Source organism: Bombina bombina, chromosome 5 (genome assembly GCF_027579735.1).
Source record: "Bombina bombina isolate aBomBom1 chromosome 5, aBomBom1.pri, whole genome shotgun sequence".
NCBI lineage: Eukaryota > Metazoa > Chordata > Amphibia > Anura > Bombinatoridae > Bombina > Bombina bombina.
Window position 1 is genome coordinate 289,074,057 of NC_069503.1, and position 21,365 is coordinate 289,095,421.

A 21,365-nucleotide genomic window follows, 5' to 3' on the forward strand; every position below is an offset into this window, starting at 1 on the left:
GCTCCCTCTAAAATCAGCAAACGACACTTAATCTTTTTTGAACTCCTCTGCCAAACTTATTAATCTTATCTATTGTTTATTCAAGACTGGTTACATTCACAGCATCACTTATAAAGCCCTCTACAACACTGCACTCTTAAAAAGTTACATTTTATTCCAAATACTCCCATAAATACCACCTTTTGTTCTGTTCCTGACCTAATGTTTTCTCCACTGCACTTGTCCATTCGCAAAGTTCATCTTCAGTCTCGGCTCTGAGTTTAAACACTTTAAATAACACACTATTTGATAATACCAACTATATGAAATCCCTCCATTAAATGCAAGACCATCTTTCAAGCAAGTCAGGACATTTGACATTTTAATTAATTCTGCCTTACAATCAACTCGTTCAAACAGTTATGTCACTTTTGTTTCCACTTTTTACCACTTCAACTGTAAGCTCTGTTAGGAGTATGGCTCTCAGATGTCTCTCATTTTGTATACTATTTCTTGTTTTCATTAATTCCACCCGCTGTCTTATACCACAAAATAAGATGGCACAATACATATAAATGATGACGACAATGCCACTAACGATCAGTATTTGATTGTCATTGCATTCATTTTAACAAGTTTAGCCTTCTGTGCAATATCATGTAAATCAGACATAACCAGAACTCGGATCAACTTTTCATAAACAGCCTCTGGGGTAAGATTAGTTTGCTTTTCTGTTCTCCAGAGATCAAGGGCTTGCAAAATTTTTTCTGGGAGCTGAAGTGTTCTGAAACATAAGAAAATATAACAGTAAGTAATAATAGTGTTCATGCTGCTCTAACTCTGTAACATAGCACAAAACCAAACATTCAGTAATATACAGGTATTTTGCCATTTGTTTTATTATGCACTCAGTTACTGTTGATTTGTTAAAAAAAAAAGTACTTTTATACCTTTTATATAATAAAAGTACAGAAAATATGCTTTTTTTGCACAGGACCATTCAGCATTATATATATATATATCTTTATATTACAAATCAATTAGTAAATTATCTCCAATTTAATTTTCCTAGATATATAATTTTTTTAACTTTACCATTTTATTTGACTTGAACCACATTATATGAACCATTTCTCTAACTTAATCCACCTTGTAAACCTTACTTCATGTTAGCCCTGATGCCTACATAGCTAACATTAGGGCTGATTTCAATATTTCCGATTTTCTATTTAAAAATTGGAGAAAATGGATTTTACAATCTAGTGATTCATTGTTTACATTGGAGCAGATGAGGAGCTATTGTGCATGTGCCATTCTCAGTATCGGGAGTGCATGTTACTATGTAGAGAGTGTGTGGGACTGTTCTCTACGACACAGTGCAAATGAAAGTAGCAATGGATGGGGAGGTGGAAGCTAATTTGCAAGGTAGAAATAAAAGGTAAAATTATAAAAATACTAAGGTTCAATATCTATACTATAATTGCGTTTGTAACGCATCCTGTCAGTATATGGCCGGGTTATAATACAATATATTTGATAATTATCCTTTAAAATAAACCCTCAATAAAATGCATATACAAAACCATAAAATTAAGAAAAATTCCTAAGTTCTTTATATTAGTTAAAATTTATAGACACATTGAAATATATTTGTAGAAAACCAGATATGAATCAAAACTATACACGTTTAAAGGGACAGTATACACTCATTTTCATATAACTGCATGTAATAGACACTACTATAAAGAATAAGATGCACAGATACTGATATAAAAATCCAGTATAAAACATTTTAAAAACTTACTTAGAAGCTGTCAGTTTGGCTCTGTTGAAAAGGTAGCTGGAAAGCCCACTGCAAGTGGCAAATAAGACACTCCCCCCCTCCCCCTTCCTTTGCATATGAAAAGACCCTTTACACAAACAGGAGCAAGCTGGAGAAGGTAGCTGACGGTATTCACATAAAACTTTGGGGCTTGGTTAGGAGTCTGAAACTCAGAGCAATGTTATTTAAAAATAAGCAAAACTATACATTTATTTAAATAAAAAACTTTATGGGCTATATCAATAGATAATCTACAAAACATTTATGCAAAGAAAAAATGAGCGTATAATGTCCCTTTAAACTATATAATATGCTATGCAAAGATCATAACATTTACCTTTAGAACTAGCCTTATTCACAATTGAATTGCATTAACTCACCACAATGAAATATTATAGTATGGGTCACTAACTTCCAGACAACTATACTTTAACAGTGTTTAGTTAAACAATAGAACAATATACACTCTAATTGAAACACCAGAAGTTATATATATTCTAAATGTAAACAGTCAGTTGAAATGCCAATTTATCTAAGCTGAAATAAATCCTTAATTACTTACAATTAAGACCAATTTATCTAAGCTTAAATAAATCCTTAATTACTTACAATTAAGACCAATTCTAATATATATATATATATATATATATATATATATATATATATATATATATATATATATATATATATATATATATATATATATCTATCTATCTATATATATATTATATATATATATAATTTGCAAAGATAAATTACTTAAAGGGCCACTAAACCCAAAATCTTTCTTTCATGATTCAGATAGAGAATAGAAATTTAAACAGCATTACAATTTACTTCTATTATTTATTTTGCTTCATTTTTTTAGATATCCTTAGTTGAAGAAAAAGCAATGCACATGGTGAGCCAATCACACGAGGCTTCTATGTGCAGCAACCAATCAGCAGCTACTGGGCATATCTAGATATACTTTCCAGCAAAGAATATCAAGAGAATAAAACAAATTAGATAATAGAAGTAAATTAGAAAGATGTTTAAAATTGCATTCTCTTTCTAAATCATGAAAGAAAAAATGTGGGTTTCATGTCCCTTTAACACTAAAGGATTAGTTTTAAAATACACAGGCTATGAAATACAAGGTTAAAATACAATTTATTCCTTTAAGTCTGCTAACTACAGCAACAATGGGTGTTTGTTTTAAATATTACCTATATTTAGCAACCTCTTATACTTTATCAGATAACAGATGAATATTCCAATTTCCAGAATTTTCACTGTATGTCCAATTCACCTCAGAATACAAAAGGAGTATTTTGCATGTGGAGAAGAGAGGGTAGCTATTTTGCTTAAAGTGACCGTGTTCCAGGCATCAAATTATCAGTCACAACACAGACTTTTGACTCCATTAACCAAGGGGTTCCTGTGACTTAGCTAATGAGACAGATGCTTTCTCTTTGAAATAACTTAACTGTTATCTTAACTAGGAGAAGCGTATCTTTTGAATTCAATATTTTTTATTGAGTTTATAAAGAAACAGGATCAGCATTAAATCTATAACGATTGTACATTCTTATACTAACATATATAGAGATATACATGTCAAACTTTGACCGGAAACATGGCCAAAAATAACCATTTATCCAAAATAAAAATCTGGGCATTCATGGAGAAAATTCAGAGACATATATAGGAGATAGGGAATGAGGGAGGGAAAGAGGAAAAGGAAAGGGAAACTACAAGTGTTAAGAAAATTCTTTGCATCTGTGGTTTTATTGGTATCCAGCTATTCATTGGGAAATATATTGATTCCAAAGGAATAGAATATTAGCGAAATGTTCTGTTTTGTTGTGGTAATTGTGATATAATTCTTCAAGTGTTAAGACATGTTTTATTTCTTGTAACCATTGATCTAAGCTAGGTATTTGGGATGATTTCCACAGCGGGGGGATAAGCCTCTTGGCACTATTGATCATTATCTGAAGTAAACCCATCTTGTACTGGCAGTGTAGGTTCGGTAAGTTATTAAGTAAAATCATCTGTGGATCAAGAGATATATCTGTATTTAATATGGTATTTATTCTTTCCTCAACTTGACACCAGAATAGTTTAATATGTGGGCATTCCCACCATAAATGGGATAGGGATCCGAGGCCTCCGCATTTTCTCCAGCAACTAGGTAAGACTGTTGGATACATTTTGTGGAGTCGAACAGGGGTTAAGTACCACCTTGATAGCAGCTTATAGTTAGTCTCAACTATATTCAATGAGGGGGAGGACCTCTTGATAGATTTAAAACATCTTTCCCATAGTGAGTCGTCTAGGTGTATGTGTAGTTCACTTTCCCACTGTGATCGAAAGGAAGAGGGTTTTTGTGAGGATGATAGTACCATTAAGTTGTATATGAAAGATATGAGATGTTTAGGGGTATTGGGGAGAAGGCAGAATGTTTCGAACGGAGTCAGAGGTCTGGTAAATTGAGTCTTGTTTGGGTGGCTATTGATAAAGTGTCTCACTTGAAAGTAAGAGAACCAGGTATGGAGCGGGGGGCCTATATCATCTTTAATCTCTTGAAAAGTTTTAATCTGGCTATCTTTTATTAAGGAGTAAATGGGAACCCGTCTATATTTCCCATCAATACCCAGTGGGGAACCTGAACGTAGATCTGGAAAGGTACTATTATGTAATATAGGTGTAAGTGGAGAATTTGGTGTGGAAATCTTGTTGTTTGAAGAAATAGTTTTATCCCAAACCCGCAAAGTCTCCTCTATAAGAGGATTGTGTGGGTCAAGTTTAGGTCTGAGTTTGTGCGGTATCCAGCAAAGGTCTCCTATCCTGACATCTTGGAGGGCTTGTTCATCTAGAGTAACCCAAATCTTGGGGTTTATGGATTGGTTCCAGCATATTATACGTGATAGATGGACAGCTATGTAGTAATTTTGAATATTTGGGACTCCCATACCCCCAAGATCTCTAGAGATATAAGTAGTATGACTCTGGATTCTTGGTTTAGAGAAGGACCAGATGAATCTGTTTAGCGTTTTCTGCAAGTTGCAAATATATGTTGTCGATGGGGCTAATACTAAGGTCTGCATAATATATAGGATTTTAGGGAGTATTGACATCTTAATAGCATTCACCCTACCCATCCAAGACAGATGACCTGAGCGATGCCAAGAGTTAAGTTCTACTTCTATTTTTTGTTTGAGGTTTGTGTAATTGGTGTCTATTGTCTCTGATATGGTGGGTTTAATCACTAGTCCTAAGTATGTAAACTGTTTAGCTGGGACATACAGGGTTTGTGCCTTAATAAATTGAGTTTCTGCAGTGGAGTTCCTCAGTCCCATTATGACCGACTTATTCATATTGATGGAGAAGTTTGAAACTGATTTATACTCTGATAGGATATTTGCAAGTATCGGGAGTGACTTCTGGGGGTTGGACAGGGTGAATAGAATGTCGTCTGCAAACAAAAGACATTTGGTTTCATATGTCCCTATCTTTATCCCCTCCACTTTTGCAGCTGATCTGACTCTAGCTGCTAGTATTTCTACTGAAAGAGCAAATAATAGGAGCGAAAGGGGGCAGCCCTGGCGCGTGCCATTTGTGATCTGGAAAGTGTCTGATAGTGTATTGTTAACTATTACCTTGGCATTAGGGTGTGAATATATTGCCAGGATCTTATTTATAAATTGTTGGGGGATTCCAAATTTTAAAAGAGTTGCCCAAATAAATTGCCATTCCACCCTGTCGAACGCTTTCTCAGCGTCTGTTGACAACAGGGTGAGCGGCTTGTTGTTAACCGAGGTATGGTGCATAATTTGGAGGAGTCTGGTGGTATTATCTTTAGCTTCCCGTGTGGGTATGAAGCCTACCTGGTCTTCATTGACCAGGTCAGGGAGATGGTCTTTGAGTCTGTTTGCTAATAATTTAGTGTATATTTTAAGATCAACATTTAAGAGTGATATTGGCCTGTAGTTTTCAACTTTGTGTGAGTCTTTACCCGGTTTGGGAATGACAGTAATGTTGGCCCCAAGCATTCGATCTGAGAAGGGATTTGTGTCTGTAAGGGAGTTATATAATGATAGGAGTTTTGTCTTGATGTAAGGTGCCATCAGTTTATAAAATTTTGGTGTAAAGCCATCTGGTCCTGGCGCTTTTCCTGGGGTTAGTTGGTGGATTACTTCTTGTAATTCTAGAGGTGTGAACGGGGAGATTAAATCTGTTTTACTGGTTACATCTAAAGTGGGAAGGTCTATTTGTGAAAGGTATTTCTCGATGTGTATGTTTTTTTCCTTTGTAGGGTTGTTGGCGTTTAAGTTATAGAGTCCCTTGTAGTATTCTGCAAATGTATTGGCTATTTTGGAGTTGATGTGGGTTTGCTGTCCATCTTTACCTTGGATTGTTTTAATAAACGTTTTATATGGGGGTTTTTTAAGTGATCTAGCCATAAGCCTCCCTGCTTTGTTCTTTTCCCCAAAAAACTTGGCATTAAGTGCTAGAGCTCTGCGGTGTGCATTTTTAATGAGGTGTTGGTTGAGATCTTCCCTAGCTAAAGTGACTTTTTGTAATAGTTCATTCGAGGATGGGTGTTGTTTATGTTCAGCCTCTGCCGATTTTAATGTGTGTAGAAGAGTATAGTAACAATCGTTAATCTGTTTTCGATGTTGTGTGGTTTGTTTGATTATCTCCCCCCTGATAAAACATTTATATGTTTCCCAGTTATTACATTGTGAGGTGTTCAGTGGGTCGTTGATATAAAAAAACATAGAGGTTTTCTCTGTGATGGTTTTAAGGATTAATGCATCAGTGAAGATTGCATCATTTAGTCTCCATGAGTTTCTTATCCCGGATCTTTGGGGCCAGGTGAATGAGCTAATAACCATTGCATGGTCTGACCATGGTGTTTGGGACAGTTTAGAGTCAATAAGTAAGTGGAGGGACGATTGATCACATAGTATGTAGTCTAGTCGACTATATATTTTTTGGGGGTGGGAAAAGAAGGTAAAGTCTTTGGTCGTAGTATGTGTCAACCTCCATGTGTCGAAAGTGGGTATTGTTTGCAGAGCTAACCAGTTGGCTTTAATGTTTTTGGCAGATATGTAGGATTTTCCGGATGATACATCTAGTGAGGGGTCTAGGGGAAAGTTAAAATCACCCGCTATGAATATGGAGCCCTTTGCGTGGTCTAGTAACAAGTTCATTACCTTTCTGAAAAATGGTGGACTGGGTTTCTTTGGGGCATACAAGTTCAATAGTGTGATGGGTTTGCCATAGCAAAGCCCCACTAGTAGGATAAATCTGTCTTCGTCGTCTTGGCTACGATGTAACAATTCAAAGGGTAGTCCCTTTTTGATAAGTTTACATACCCCGTTCTTCTTAGTATGGTTGGAGCTAGTGAAGTGTTGGTCAAAGTAAAATGTGGGGAGCCTGGGTTTGTGTCTTTTCCTAAAATGTGTCTCTTGGACAAATACTATATCAAGATTTTTTTGTGGAAATCATGAAGACCTATGGAGCATTTCTGAGGTGATAAAAATCCCTTAACGTTCTGTGTAGCTATTTGGAGATTATTGGAGTGGACATGGTTACCATTAGTTATACCATCAATATTTGTCATAATCTAAACCAGTGATGCTATAGCAGGCTTAAAGCAATTTCTTTGTAGTTAGTCGGAAAGGGAGTGTAGGATGACAAATGTATAGGGAGGATGAATAGATAGATTGGGAATAGTGGTGTGTATTTTTTAGATAAATCTGTCAATATTTTGTTTAGGGGGAAGGTATTAGAGGGTCATGTAGTGGAATAATAAGGCTTTGCAAATGTACAATGAGTCAGGGGAGTAGGTACTTATTAATTATAAGACCACTTGCATTATGGGATTTTCGTAAACAAAGTGTAAATAATTTTAGGACCTGATATAGTGTCTAACAACTATCACTAGTTATAAGAAGCAGGGCAAAGTAAGAGTAGAGAAAAACAGTGCAGAAGAACAACATTACATGTTTTATCAGTTTAAGTCAGGACATGTATGGTCAACAGTTATTTCCCTGTTGTGGCAGGTTGTCACATGCTTTAACAAATGTAACAGATAATATTTCAAATAACCTGTGATTCGTAAAAAAAACTTGAATCGAGAACATAGAAATAATAAAACAATCAACTTACCAACTTACCAACAGTTAACAAACAAACCGCAAATTCTGAGGTAACATATGGGTATTATCTGCTTAAGGATAAAAAAAGGGGGTACAATTCCTCCGTAGGGCCTGCAAAGCCTATCCATAGAGAATAATAATAACAACTAGTTAAGTGCAAGTCAAGCATTTTCTAAGTTTGCAAAATCAAACTGGAGCTTCAATACAAGAAGTCCTCCTATGAAGCTTGGATATCAGAGCCAACGGCTATCAGAGATGGTTTTAATTGGATTATTGTCTGATATACGAAAAGTTTGAAATATTTAGAGGATGTGCCATATGGCGTAAAAAGTCTCTCATATCTGAGGGTGTCCATATAGCTGTATGTTACTCCTTCCTTGGCCCATCTCTCCAGAGAGAGTAAAAAGGAAAGATCAAGGGTGTCGGTTCACTTAGCAGGTTTTAGTCATCCCGGTTGGGAGGTTTCCAGAGAGTTCTGTGATTGATCTATCCGTTGGAGATCCTGGAATTGATGTCGTTTGTTAGGAGGGTTTTTAGCTCCATGCTTTGTTGTTTGAGGACTGTGGTGTGAGTCTCTTTGAACTCGATGGCGGGGAGGTTTCTCTTTGTGTCATAGTTAGTGGAGAGATATTCAATTTGTTACAAAAGATTGTGATCTCTTCTGGGTGTGCACAGTCAAATCGCTTTCCATTTTTGGTTACTTGTATTTGGACTGGGAACCCCCATCTATATGGAATGTTTAAGTTTCGAAGGTGCTGGGTCAGGGTATTGAATTCCCGTCTTTTCTGTAGAGTTCTTATCGAAAAGGTCAGCGAAAAATTTAACTGTGGCCCCCTGATATTGGAAAGATTGTTGTTGGCGTGCATGTTGGAGGACAAGTTCCTTTTCCTGGAACTTTGTAAAACAAAGCACCACGTCCCTGGGTAGGTTATCATCTGTAGGTTTCGGTTTCAGGGAGCGATGTGCTCTTTCAAGTTGAATAGTGGCAGAATCAGGGTAATCATCTCCCAGAAGTGATCTGAATAGTCCCTCTAAATAGTTGCGTAAATGAGGTCCTACTACGGTTTCAGGGATCCCTTTTAGACGTAGATTGCTACGCCTCGTCCTATTCTAAATATCATCTAATTTTGATTCCAGCTCAACTATTTGTTTTTGTTGATGACGCATCTTGTTTGACATTAACCGAATTTCAGAAGTTATTTCTTCCCTGTCCCCTTCCAGGGTTTCTACTCTGGCTCCCAGGTCATTTAATTCCTTTTTAAGGTCTGCACACCCTTCTTTTATACAGGATTTCACCTGATTTATTAGTTGCTCCATTGCTTTAAGAGTGACAGGACCTTCTTTGTCAATTATTGTGCCTTTGTCTAAAGGTGTAGGGGCCAGATCAGACATATTTTGTGAATCTTGCGCGTTATCTGTCATGCTGTCTGACATGACTATAGTATGATCTTCAGCATATTTCTGTTTGTCTATTGCTTTAAAAAATGTGCCCACATTTCCTACAGTCGCTTTAATCTGCTTTTCTGATTTATTAATTCTTCTTGTAGACATTTCTATGACAGGTTATACGTTTATTTGTAGATAGAAGCTGGTAGTAGTTTGTCCTGGGATATTAAGATTGCATTTGCTTTATTTAGAGCAATGGTGATCTTGTTATTGTACTCAGGGAGGGTTATGCAGTGTGGTATTTGTTATTCCGCTTAACTGCTGCTGCTTAAATAAATATGTAGTTCCTGAGGTTCATGCTTTGTTTACTTGTAAATGTCTTATATATTAGCAGGAGCGGCAGCAGCTCTTTTCTTATTCCCCTATGTGAGTAATGGTTGTGATGTGTATCTATTGCCTAACTGGGGCTATGCGATAGTTAACATCTCTGGGGATTCTGTCTGCTTCGGTACCGTTTCCTTGGTAAGCCTTAGAGGCTGCATCGGCACTTACCCCAGGCATATAGGTTGTATGATATCCAGTCGCACCTTCTCGGAGGCTTAGGTGTCCGCCATTACTCACGCTCCCGCGTCCTGTAGGCCTCAGAACTCGTGGCTGTGAGATCAGCTGAGTCGGACCTTTGAAAGAAGCAGCAGGTGCACCACTGTGTCCTCAGTCGATCTGTACCTCTCCTGAGCTCAAACGAGCGTTTTGGATGTGGGAATTGTGCCTTATGTGGCTCCACTAACAGGAGCTTTAGAAAGACACAGCCATCTTAGATGGCGTTCCGGCTCCGCCCCCCAGGAGAAGCGTATCTTATGTCTGATATATATATATATTTTTAACTAATTTGTCTTTCTTTTAAATGATTGCTTGAGCTAATTAGATCAAAGAAATGTTTCATTTCTTTGTTCTCATTTGGATGCATTGTTACCAAGAAGAAGGGGGTTGTATCACCCAGCCAAAACCCATCTAACATTGGATTTCTAGCTACAAAATGAAATATCAAATATCTGATATATATCTGTAGCTTATTTAATGTTACTTACAGGTACCCTGACAGTCCGTCGCCATCGTCAGTTGTGTACAGCCAAAATAATGTCGGCTCCAAAACACCTAACGCATGTGTAATATGTACCTCTCAACTACCTCCCACCGCAATAACTTAAACACCTAACCCGCATGCGCAATATGTACTTCTCAACCGCCATCCCCCACCGTAATAACTAATTAAAATGTAATAACTCCTAATCCGCCAACCCCCACATTGCAAAGTACATAATAAAGTTAACCCCTAATCCGCCATTCACCCACATTGCAAACTACCTAATAAAGCAATTAAACCCTAATCCGCAATTCACCCACAACTCAAATAACCTAATTACATTATTAACCCCTAAACTGCAAACCCCCCACATTGCCAACTACCTAATTACACTATTAACCCCTAAACCCCCCACTAAGCAAATAATTAACCTAATCACTAAGCCCCCTAACCTAACACCCCCTAAATTAATTCTAATTACATAAAATAAAAAGACTATCTTCTTAATAAATTAAAGGGACACTGAACCCAAATTTTTTCTTTTGTGATTCAGATAGAGCATGCAATTTTAAGCAACTTTCTAATTTACACCTATCATCAAGTTTTCTTCATTTTCTTGCTTTCTTTATTTGAAAAAGAAGGCATCTAAGCAATTTTTTTGGTTCAGAACCATGGGAAACACGTGTTTATTGGTGGGTGAATTTATCCACCAATCAGCAAGAACAACCCACTTTGTTAACCAAAAATGGGCCGACATCTAAACTTACATTCTTGCATTTCAAATAAAGATACAAAGAGAATGAAGACAATTTGATAATAGGAGTTAATTAGAAAGTTGCTTCAAATTGCATGCTCTGAATTGCATATCTGAATCACAAAAGAAAAAAATTGGGTTCAGTGTCCCTTTAATTAAAAGTACCAAAATAAAAAAAATCCTAAATTAAAATAAAAAACCTAACATTACATAAAAAAAACCCTAAGATTAAATTAAAATAAAACAAACAATCTAATATTTTAGAAAAAAATAAACAAAATTATACAAATAATTTTTTTTTAAAAACCTAATACCCCTATAAAAATAAAAAAGCCAACCGAAAATAAAAACACCCCTTAATCTAACACTAAACTACCAATAGCCCTTAAAGGAGTCGCTGCACACTGAAGATTGAATGCAAGGTACCCGTTTTATATTGGGGTACCTTGCATTCCTATTGACTGAATTTTTCAAATCAGCCAACAGGATGAGAGCTACTGAAATCCTATTTGTTGATTTGAACAGCCAATATAATTTCAGTAGTTCTCATCCTATTGGCTGATTTGAACATTTAAGCCAAAAGGAATGCAAGGTGCCCCAATATAAAACGGGTACCTTGCATTTAATTTTCAGGGCGCAAGGACGATTGCATGAAGAGGATCCTTCACGCTGGATGTCTCTGCAGCCGCCGGTCCTGCTCCGCGCCGCCTTTGCTCCGGATGAAGAAAGAAGATATCCCCTCGCTTGATGAAGATGGAGCCGCCTGGAAGAAGACCTTCACCGCCGGAATTTAGGAATGGTGAGTACCTATTTCGGGGTTAGAGTTAGGTTGTTGTTTTTTTTTTTTAATGGTTTTTTTTTTTTAGATTAAGGCTTTTTTTTTACTTTAATGGGCAGCAAAAGAGCTGATTGCCCTTTAAGGGCAATGCCCATAAAAATGCCCCTTTAGGGGCAATGGGTAGCTTAGATTCTTTTTTAGACTTAGGTTTTTTATTTTGAGGGGTTGGATGGGTGGGCAGTAGGTGAGCAGTAGTTAAGTGTTAGATTTGTGGTGGCTTTTTTATTTTTATAGGGGTATTAGATTAGGTTTACATTTATTTTTTATTTTTTTTGTAATATTAGATTTTATTATTTTAATTTAATCTTAGTTTTTTTACAAAATGTTATTTTTTTTATTTTAATTTTAAGCTAGGATATTTTTATTTTGTAACATAGTAACATAGTAGATGAGGTTGAAAAAATACCGAAGTCCATTAAGTTCAACCTATACAAATCTAAAATACAAACAATTTTTTTTAATGTATCTAGGGTATTTGTATTCACTACCTCCTTTTGGTAACGAGTTCCACAATTTTATTGCTCTTACAGTGAAAAAACGTTTCCGTTGCAGGAGATTAAATTTCCTTTCCTCCAACCTTAAATTGTGACCTCTTGTCACAAACCATTTTCTTGGAATAAACAAAGCTTCTGCCATCTCTGTATATGGGCCTTGAATATATTTATATAAAGTAATCATGACACCTTTCAAGCGCCTTTTTTCTAAAGAAAACAGACCCAGTTTGGCTCGCCTCTGCTCATAGCTTAAATTCTCCAATCCCCTTATTAGCTTTGTGGCCCTTCTCTGAATTTTTTCTAGTTCTACAATATCTTTTTTTGCGATCGGTCCCCAGAACGGCACTCTATACTCAAGTTGAGGTCTTACCAGGAATTTATATAGTGACAGAATTATGCTTTCGTCCCTTGAATCAATGCCTCTTTTAATACATGCTAGTATCTTATTAGCCTTTGAAGCTGCTGCCCTGCATGGTGCACCCATCTTTAGCTTGTTATCTATTACTACTCCCAAATCCCTTTCCTCATCTGTTTGGCTAAGTCTTGTCCCATTTAAATAATATGTTGCCTGCTTATTTTTACTTCGAAAATGTAGAACCTTGCATTTTCCTGTATGAAATCTCATTTTCATTTACCTGCCCATACTTCTAATTTTTGCAGATCCCTTTGTAACAAAATTTCATCCTGCTCTGACCTAATGACCTTACTTAACTTAGTATCATCTGCAAAAATAGAGATGTTGTTATGTAATCCTTGCTCCAAGCCATTTATAAAAATATTAAAAAGAACAGGGCCCAGTACTGATCCCTGGGGGACTCCACTGATTACCTTTGTCCAATCTAAGTATGATCCATTCACTACCACTCGTTGCTCCCTATCTTTTATCCAGTTATTTATCCATGAGCTATTCCCAGTCCCTTAATTTTGTGCATTAATCTCTCATGTGGCACTGTATCAAACGCCTTTGCAAAATCTAAGTATATCACATCAACTGATTCCCCTTTATCTATATTTTTACTTACATCCTCATAGAATCTAATTAGATTAGTTTGACATGATCTATTTCTAATAAAACCATGTTGATTAGAACTCATAATCTTGTTTACACAAATATGCTCATCAATATAATCCCTTCAAATATCTTCCCCACTATTGATGTCAGACTAACTGGTCTATAGCTTCCTGGATCATCCCTGCTTCCCTTTTTGAAGAGTGGCACCACATCAGCTTTACGCCAATCCTGGGGTACCATGCCTGAGGATAATGAGTCTTGAAAAATTAAGAGTAGAGGTTTGTCTATAACAGTGCTAAATTCCCGTAACACCCTTGAGTGTATTCCATCTGGGCCTGGAGTTTTATTTACCTTAATATTATCCAATTTTTTCCTAATATCCTCTATACATAACCCAGTTAATGGTATGGGCTGGCATGTTCTATTTTGTTCCAAAGTATCATCCAATGGTTCCTCTCTTTTGTATACTGAAGAAAAAAACTGGATTAGTACCTCAGCCTTCTCCCTGTCACTGTTAATCATACTACCCTCCACACATTTTAATGTACCTATATTGTCTTTCTTAGATTTTTTGCTATTTATGTACTTAAAGAACCTTTTAGGGTTTGACTTAGAATCCTTTGCAATTCATTTTTCATTTTCAATTTTTTTGTTCTAATTTGATTGCTTTTTTTGCATGCTTTGTTACATTCTTTGTAAATATGGAATGTTGAGTCTATACTATTTTTTTTGAATAATTTAAATGCCCTACATCTTTTCCTAATTTCTCTTAACACATTTTTATTTAGCCATATTGGCTTGGATTTTTTATTTTTATAACCATATGGTATTTGTATAATATGTATATTTATTTAACAAAGTTTTAAATGTTATCCATTTATCCTCTGTATTTTTATTAGAAATTACTTTGTCCCAATTTATGTTATTTAATGATTTCCTTAAAAAATACTGGTACTTTTTAATTAATTAATTAGTAAGGTAGTCTTTTTTATTTTATGTAATTCGGGTTAACTTAGGGGGTGTTAGGTTAGGGGGCTTAGTGACTAGATTAATACTTTGCGTTGTGGGGGGATGGCGGTTTAGGGGTTAATTAAGTAGATTGTGTTGTGGGGGTTGGCAGTTTAGGGGCTTATACTTTAATTAGGTTATTTGTGTTGTGGGTGAATGGCGGATTAGTGGTTAATAACTTTATTAGATAGATTGTGTTGTGGGGGATTGGCGGTTTAGGGGTTAATACTTTAATTAGGTTATTTGTGTTGTGGGTGTATCGCAGATTAGGGGTTAATCACTTTATTAGGTAGATTGCGATGTGGGGGGTTGGCGGTTTAGTGGTTAATAACTGTATTAGGTAGAGTGCGATTTGGCGGATTAGGGGTTAATACTTTTGCTAGTAGTTGCAATGTGGGGGGATGGCGATTTAGAGGTTAATACATTTTATTATTAGTTGCAATGTGGGGGGATGGCGGAAATAGGGGTTTTGACATGTTGGGTTTATTTTTAGGGAGGCGGGTTAGACTTTTACGGTTGACACAACATTTTTTTGTCATTGGCGACTCCAGAAATGTGTATTTCCGCACATGCAGTTGCGTTAAAACCTATGCCGCATATGTAATCTCGCCCCTGAGCTGCATCCAGGTAGATTCTGAAAATGGCAGGGTGGTGAGATCCCTCGCCCCCCCAGAGGAACCTCACTCTACAACAATATACAAAGTTCACCAGCACTATGTAGTAAGAAAAATATTATCTTTATTAAAGACCCATTAAAAGTAGCGACGTTTCAGGGATTAAGGGGTTAATCCCCGAAACGTCGCTACTTTTAATGAGTCTTTAATAAAGATAATATTTTTCTTACTACATAGTGCTGGTGAACTTTGTATTTTGGATTCACTCAGGGTTATTGCAGTTAACCCTTACACCGAACACTTCTTCAGTGGTGCTGTTTTCCCACCCTCCTTTACTCTACAACAATAGACTGCCCTTCCGGGAAGGCTTAACACCTAGTTAATAATAAAGTTATCAGTTTAACTCCTCCCATACTATATTATTCAAATATTCAAAATCACTAAATTTACCATCAATTTAAACTTTTATATTTTAAAAGTTCAGTATATTTTGTCTTATTTTTTCTCAATAATTCACAGAGAAAATCTTGTTTGCCTATGTGACAAGGTTTTTATGTTAAATCAAGAAGAACACTGCAGTACATTTATTTTCATAGGAAAATAAGCCACAGCTTATCTCCTCTTCTAAAATGGGATTTTAACAATTTTCATATTGTAAATTGTGAAACTAATAAGTTATGAGTTTTAAAATATCCCCAAAGTTGTCAAACCTCACTGTACAGAGAAGTGTTTGTTTTTGTCAAATTCTATTACTGTAAAAAGACACTAACTGCTAGATTACGAGTCTTGCGTTAGCCATAAAAAGCAGCGTTGAGAGGTCCCAACGCTGCTTTTTAACGCCCGCTGGTATTACGAGTCTTGCAGGTACAGGTGTACCGCTCACTTTTATTCTGCGGCTCGAGCTTACCGCAAATCCCCTTACGTCAATTGCGTATCCTATCTTTTTAATGGAGAAAATAAGATAGGAATCCAGCACTCAGACCCAAGGTGTGTGCAAGCTAGCACAGGATCACTGCAAAGATCCAAACAGTATCCAAAGTCTTCAAAGAATGCAGCAGCACCACTTCTCATATAAAAAGTTCCTTTATTAAACACATAGTAGGAGCAGGTAAAAATAGAACGACGTTTCGGGTAGTTATCCCTTAGTCATGTTCACATAGTGTGACATAAATGTGATAAAGTAATGAACGTGACAAGTGATAAAGTATACTTAAAATAAACTAAATGCTTATAAAAGTGAGATAGTGGTGAAGCCGGCCGATAAGGGCGGAGGCACCGTCATAATGGACAGAGAAAAATATAATGAAGAATGCCTCAGACAGCTGAACGATACAAGCACATACAAAAAACTAGATTCCAATCCCATATTCACCTTAAGAAAAGAATTGAAAAATATCTAAATGAAGGGTTAAAAGAAAGTATTCTAAACAAAAAAGAATACCAATATATACACATTAAATTCCCCAAAACTGCCAATTTCTATGTACTTCCCAAGATCCATAAAGATCTAAAAAACCCTCCAGGGAGACCGATCGTGTCTGGGGTCAATTCACATACTAGCAATTTGTCAGCCTATATAGATACATTTTTGCAAACATATGTTAAAAATACTAAATCATATTTAAAAGACACGATTAGTATATTGAATGATCTGGAAAATATTAAATGGAACAAAGACTGGCTATTAGTAACTGGAGATGTAACATCTCTCTATACCATTATAGATAAGGAATTAGGCATTACTTCAGTGCAAAACATTTTAAGAGAAGATACTACGCTTGACCCCAAACAATTACACTTCATCCTGGAGGGGATCAGGATTATTCTTGAGACCAATTTTTTTTGGTTCAATAAAGACTATTATCTTCAGATCAGTGGAACGGCGATGGGCACCAGATTTGCGCCCAGTTATGCCAATTTATACATGGCTAATTGGGAAAATCGTTACATCCACAATTCCCCCTGGGCGCAATATCTGGTGGCCTATCGTCGTTACATTGATGACCTGTTCCTGATTTGGTCAGGAACAGAGCACCAATTGGACAAATTTAAAAAATATCTGGCAAACAATAATTTTAACATAGCATTAACATGGACCCATAGTAACACTAGGGTAGAATTTCTTGATCTAGAAATCTATATAGAAGACAACACGTTAAAAACTAAAAACTTTTTTAAGAGTATTGATGTGAATAACTATATTAGTCTTAATAGTTGCCACCAGAAACATTGGTTGAATAATATACCAAAGGGGCAATTTGTTCGTTTAAGACGCAACTGTAGGGATAAGAACGTTTTCCAAACCCAAGCTAAAATATTAAAAGAGAGATTTGAAGAAAAAAACTATCCTAAGGACTTCTTAGAGGAGAAAATAGAGGAAGTTGCAAGATTAGATAGGAACGAGTTATTACAGTACAAACAGAAAAATAAAGGGACACCGATAATGAATAACACCAAAACAGCAAGTAGACTTATTCTACAACACAGCACCCAAAGTAGGGAAGTCAGAGATATTATACAGAAGCATTGGGGTATTCTATTCAGAGACCCAAGTCTGTTGGAAATTATAGAGGATAGACCAAATATAATTTTTAAAAAGGTACCTAATTTAAAATTACAACTCTCACATAATATAACAAAAGTGGAAAAAATAAGTTCAAATAACAACTGGTTATCCTCTCCCCAAGCGGGCTTTAGAAGATGCCAGTTTTGCAGTGCCTGCAAGAAAATGAAAAAAGGATTGAGAGTTTGTAACAAATTTCACTCTGCTGATGGCAATAAAACTTATGATATCAATCAGTTCATTACATGTAATAGTAAGAACGTAATATACTTATTACGGTGTTCGTGTAATTTAATTTACATTGGCCGCACTTCCAGGCTTCTGAAAACCAGACTTAATGAGCATATTTACAACATAGAAAAAGGTTTTCAAAAACATTCACTATCAGCACATTTTAATAGAAAACATAATAGGAGGATAGAAGATCTTGACTTTCTAGGTATCAGGAAGATAGAGTATAGTTGGAGAGGAGGAGATGTACAGAACCAATTGGGTCGTCTTGAGATGAAATGGATCCACATTATGGATAGTTTCATACCGAACGGCCTTAACAAAGATTTTGAGTTACATCATTTCTTATAAAGATATAACTCAGTTACCATTCTTGTGAAATCATATCACTAACTCAAGACATCTCTATTCATCTGTTTATAGGTAGATTTAAAATAATCACAAAAGTTAAAGAACCACTGATATCATGAGAAATTCTGTGTCTCAAAGTATAATGGATAATGTTTAATGAAACCTGAGAATGTTATCAAAGATTATTGTGTGTAGGAGATTATCCACGTATATATATCATGACGATACTTCTTAAATGATAAGACCGGGTTGGATAAATATAAGCATGTATATTCCTGTTAGGGGTATGGAATATTGTAATAGCGGTGAACGATAATTGTGACTTAAGTTGATGTGTTATACAATAACCCATAAAAGAATTAACCGAGATGCTATGTAACAAACATGTTGGCAGTTGTCGCTTTATTAAGATAGGCTCTGGACGTTTTTAAATGAAGATATGTGTAAACCAATATTTTCCTTAACATGTACATATATATATATTGTCTAGAGTTTTTGTGTTGAAATATCGGCAGTCTAAAGAAAATTAATCATGATTATGCCCACTTCCAAAATGGAGGACTAAATACCGGATATCCGGCTTAAACCTAAAACATTCAAATAGGACTTTCAGACATGCGCACACCATTCCTTGAAAAAGCTCTTTTGCGAAACGTACGTCGGATACATCGTTTCTTGTTCTTTGGCGTCCTTCCAAGAATCTGCACACCAGTGAGGAGAGCAACATATGCTGGACTCTTAAGGGGGAGGTTGTGTGGTTAAGCTTCTGCACTCCTTACCACGGTCTCTAGCATTGTATATAAGCTCAATTTGAGCAATTACTTGATTGTATTGCCAATCCGATTGTATTTGGTGGTCTCTGCAGCTCTTGTGGCGCTTTTTTATACTTATATTTTAATAAATCCATTTTATTCAAATATCCGGTTCAAGCAACTGTTTACCCAACAGTATAACATTGGGTGTGCGCATAAACCTGAGCTTGGCTATAGCTCCATCCCATGTGAGTAAGCACTTGTACACACGCATTCTACATTTGAAAAGGTTACAGAATTACGCTATGTGGCATTTCTTTCTTTCTTTTCATATGAGGACCAAAAGAAAATAGAAGCGTGAAGATTGTAGAAGAACATACATATCCTTATATGAACTTTTATAAGCATTTAGTTTATTTTAAGTATACTTTATCACTTGTCACGTTCATTACTTTATCACATTTATGTCACATTTCTTTGGTTTTTGTGATATCCTGGTATTTGCTATCATGTTCACATAGTGTTTGTTAGACTTAATCACCTTTAAATAGCCATCAGTCAGGTGAGACCACACCTTTTCACTTAATTACTTAGGTATACATTTTTCTTAACCTCTATTGCCATCTAGTGGTCTAACCTATATCAAACATACAATTTTATTTTACAAAAAATATTTTTTTTTAAAAAAGAGAACAATCACATTTGTTGAAGAGCAGATATCAAAATGTCAAAATATAAAATTAAGTGCCAGAAAAGGAATTATATAAAGATAAAAATCTTTTACTTTACAGGAATACACTTAAATCACGTTCCCTATTCATACCATTGGGGATTAAGCAATCTAATTTATTAATCCAAAATGCCTCACGTTTTTTAAGAAGCAATTCTCTATTGCCACCACGTCTAGGGCTCTGTATGTGATCTATTATTTGGAATCTTAATTGTGCAATAGAGTGACCTTTACTTAGAAAATGGTGGGCAACTGGGGCCTTTAAATCTCCTGTCCTGATATTGGATTTATGTTGGATTATTCTGTCTCTCACCCTCTGAGTCGTCTCTCCAATGTAAATAAGCCCACACGGACATTTGATTAAATATATAACAAAATTGGCATTACAATTATAATAGCCCTTTATTTTAAATTTCTGTCCCGTAAGGGGGTGGATGAATATATCAGATTTTATCATGTTATTACAACTGGAGCAATTGAGACAAGGGAAACAGCCATTCCTCTCTGAAGTAATGTACCCCAATCTGGATTTCTTACTGGAGCCCACGTCAGCCTTAACAATTTTATCTTTTAAAATAGGAAGTCTAGTGTAGGCTGGCATAGGTGGTTGGCGGAATGCTAGTACCTCAGGGTTACACTCACTTAAAACATGCCAATGCTTCTTAATGATCCTTTGTATTCCTGAACTGCAAGAATTGTATTCAGACACAAATACCATCCTGTCAGGGTCCTTTCTCTTATAGGTATTTCCAGTATTAACCATTTCATCAGGTAGCTGTATCACCTTATCAATAGTCTCCTGAATCAAATCAGGGGGATAACCACGCTGCACAAATCTAATGCCCATCTCCTGTAATCTCTGCAAAGCCAAGGCCTTGTCTTTCACTATCCGCTTTACTCTCAGCATTTGACTGTAAGGTAAAGATTTCACCAAAGCAGGTGCATGGGCACTAGAGAAGTGTAGGAGGCTGTTCCTATCAGTATCCTTTCTAAATATATCTGTTTTTAGAAGGGAACAATCTTTATAGATTCTAGTATCAAGGAAGTTGATAGACTCTTCGCTCCAAGACATTGTAAATTTAATACATCCTGATGCCCTGTTCAATTCACTCACAAATTGTTGTAGTATTCAAGTATTGATGTATTCATGAAATTAGTTAAATCTGATTTGGATAACCTAAAGAAAAAATACTGTAAGAAGAAATTACGTTTTTTGCCTAATATGTCTAAAGAAGATGGTCAAGCCTTACAAGCAATTTGCAATAATAAAGAATTGATTTGCAAACAAGCTGATAAGGGCGGAGCCACAGTTATTTTAGATAGGGGGTACTATATTGGTGAAATTAAAGCTCAATTAGCTAACACAGATGTATATATGCCATTAACCTCAGACCCCTCATCTAAAATTGCAGTAGACATAAAAAGATGCATACAGAGAGCATTCCAGAATGGAATTATTGATAATGAAACTAAAAATTATCTTATTAAAGAGGAATACACTATACCAGTGCTTTACACTCTCCCAAAGGTTCATAAAAATCTGGGGACCCTCCCTGGACGTCCCATAGTGGCGGGTTCTGACTCTATTTTTACAA

General features: G+C 35.9%; 1 protein-coding gene across 1 annotated transcript in view; it reads right to left on the reverse strand.

Annotated features, from left to right (window-relative positions):
• Positions 1 to 349: 349 nt before the first annotated feature.
• LRRD1 (leucine rich repeats and death domain containing 1) overlaps positions 350 to 21,365 on the reverse strand; it is a 91,983-nt gene continuing 70,967 nt past the window's right edge. The window contains exon 6 of the mRNA XM_053712973.1: positions 350 to 763. Within this exon, the coding sequence (XP_053568948.1) occupies positions 580 to 763 (184 nt within the window). The 3' untranslated portion in view covers positions 350 to 579. The remainder of the gene's footprint in view (positions 764 to 21,365) is intronic.